A 2,171-nucleotide genomic window follows, 5' to 3' on the forward strand; every position below is an offset into this window, starting at 1 on the left:
TAAGTGCTTTTAAGTATTTTTCCGGATACTACTCCTATGTGGAACCAGCTGCAAGAAAAGGATTAAAAGAAAAAAAAAATTTCTTAATCTATACTAATATTATAAAGAGGAAAGGTTTGATTTTTTGTTTGTTTGTTTGTATGAATTGAATAGGCTCCGAAACTACTTGGCAGATTTGAAAAATTCTTTCACTGTTGGAAAGCTACATCATTCCTGAGTGACATAGGCTATATTTCATTTTCAAAAAAATAGGCATCCTTACTAAAATTACGATAACATTAACATTTGTTTATTATTTGATACAATTCTAACAGATGGCGCTGAGTTAAAGGTAGTAGTTTGGCAAGACGACGTTTGCCAGGTCAGCTATCATTTATATTTTAAGTAAGTTAATGGTGTAAAATATCCATGTAATCAATATTATTTATTGCATTAATCTAAATTAATGTAGGTAAGACTTAATTTATTCAAGTATTTGAAATATGTATCTACCAAACAATAGGCATTTAAAATAAAAACTTTCCACAAGAAAGACCCTAACCCGATAAACTTAGGGCTACAGAAACAACATCTGATAGATGTCGCGCGATGCATTAGGCGCACGCAGCCTGGGAGTTGGAGTTTGAAGCTGTTTTACTTGAGAATTACGAAAAAAATCGAACATGCACACAGATAATTTGTTTTACTTAAAAAAAAAAACAAATTTTCCTTAAAATAAACGTAAACGTAAGAAACACTCCTAACAGTATATAAAGAATAATATAAACTACATAAAAAGTTTAGCCATTTTTGGTCTTGATCTGTACTATGTTGCAGCCAGCTAGCTTAATTAGCCGTTCAAGTTTCAATTAACAGCCTAGCCTTTTAACTAACCGGCGCTGTTAAACTAGCGGCCTGAGAGATCAGAGATGTACGACATACACATTGGCAGGTCATATCAAATCAATCCATTTGGAAAATAAAGCTTTGTCAATTGTCACTGCCAAGTGCCAGTTGCCACTTGCCACTGGTAATAAGTGAAGTTTTCATCTACTTGCAGATTTAAAATAGTAAATAACCTAGAAATATTAAACTTTGAAATACTAATTTTAATAATCCATGTAATATTATAAATAACATACACAATAAGTAATAGAGATAATAAATATTAAACATGTCTGCAGCTAAGCGAGTACAGGTACGTAGTAACCAACGGAAAATGATCTATTATATTTCTGTGTTCATTAACTTATGATTGTATTTGTTTTAGCAATGGGCTACTTTTGCTCGTACTTGGCATGTTTTTGATTGCAAGTGGCAGGATCCATACCAGTCAGCCAATTTAATTAAAAAGTATTTGATGGGTTTACATAAACCGATTTACCATCCTATGAACGATTGTGGAGATGTTGTTGTTTGTATCAATAGTAGAGATATAGCTTTAAGAGGGGATGAATGGCGGAAACGGGCATATTTCCACCATACAGGCTACCCTGGTGGAGCTTCTTGGACCCTAGCTTGGGAAGTTCATAACAAGGACCCAACTATGGTGAGAGTTTATTAAAATTATCTTATTATTTGCTAGGACGGACAAATAGTGTCTGTAGAAATAGTTATTATAATTAAATATTGCTATTATAGATAATAAAAAAGGCAGTATACAGAGCAATGAAGGGCAACCTTCAGAGAAGGCACACAATGCAAAGATTATTTATATACCCAGGAGAAGAGATACCAGATGATGTGAAACAAAATGTAACAAATCAAATCAGACAACTGCGTTTAGTGCCTACTAGATTAGATCATATACCTGAAGAAGAAGTACAAAAATTCCCCAAAGTTATGGAGTATCCAAGTGATTATGTTTTAAAATGAGTGATAATATTTGTATCATTTTTAGGTTTTAGTCATAAAGTGTAGATAATAAATCTGTTCAAGTCGCAAGATTTTTATTATTTACATAGGAATTATTAATAATCAAATTCCCATGAGCAACATTACATCACCTGATTAAAGGGTCATTGTGAAATTTTGCAACTAAAAATAATAATCTTTTAAAAAAATATAATACTAAAACATGACTTTGAGTTACTTTAGTGCCCGTTAAAACAATTGCTCTTTTTGCTGTTACAGTTAGCTGTGGTCTTTTACTATACATTTGTGATATATTCCAGATTTTGTGATGGAGGGTG

At 32.2% G+C, this 2,171-nt stretch overlaps 1 protein-coding gene across 1 annotated transcript; it reads left to right on the forward strand.

The window, feature by feature from the left end:
* Window positions 1-1,010: 1,010 nt before the first annotated feature.
* On the forward strand, window positions 1,011-1,919 carry LOC110995754 (39S ribosomal protein L13, mitochondrial). Its single transcript, XM_022263066.2, has 3 exons — window positions 1,011-1,177; window positions 1,250-1,528; window positions 1,621-1,919. The coding sequence occupies exons 1-3, from the start codon at window positions 1,154-1,156 to the stop codon at window positions 1,852-1,854; spliced, it is 537 nt and encodes a 178-aa protein (XP_022118758.1). The 5' UTR covers window positions 1,011-1,153; the 3' UTR covers window positions 1,855-1,919.
* The last annotated feature ends 252 nt before the right edge of the window (window positions 1,920-2,171 follow it).

The sequence above is a fragment of the Pieris rapae genome, chromosome 1 (assembly GCF_905147795.1).
Source record: "Pieris rapae chromosome 1, ilPieRapa1.1, whole genome shotgun sequence".
NCBI lineage: Eukaryota > Metazoa > Arthropoda > Insecta > Lepidoptera > Pieridae > Pieris > Pieris rapae.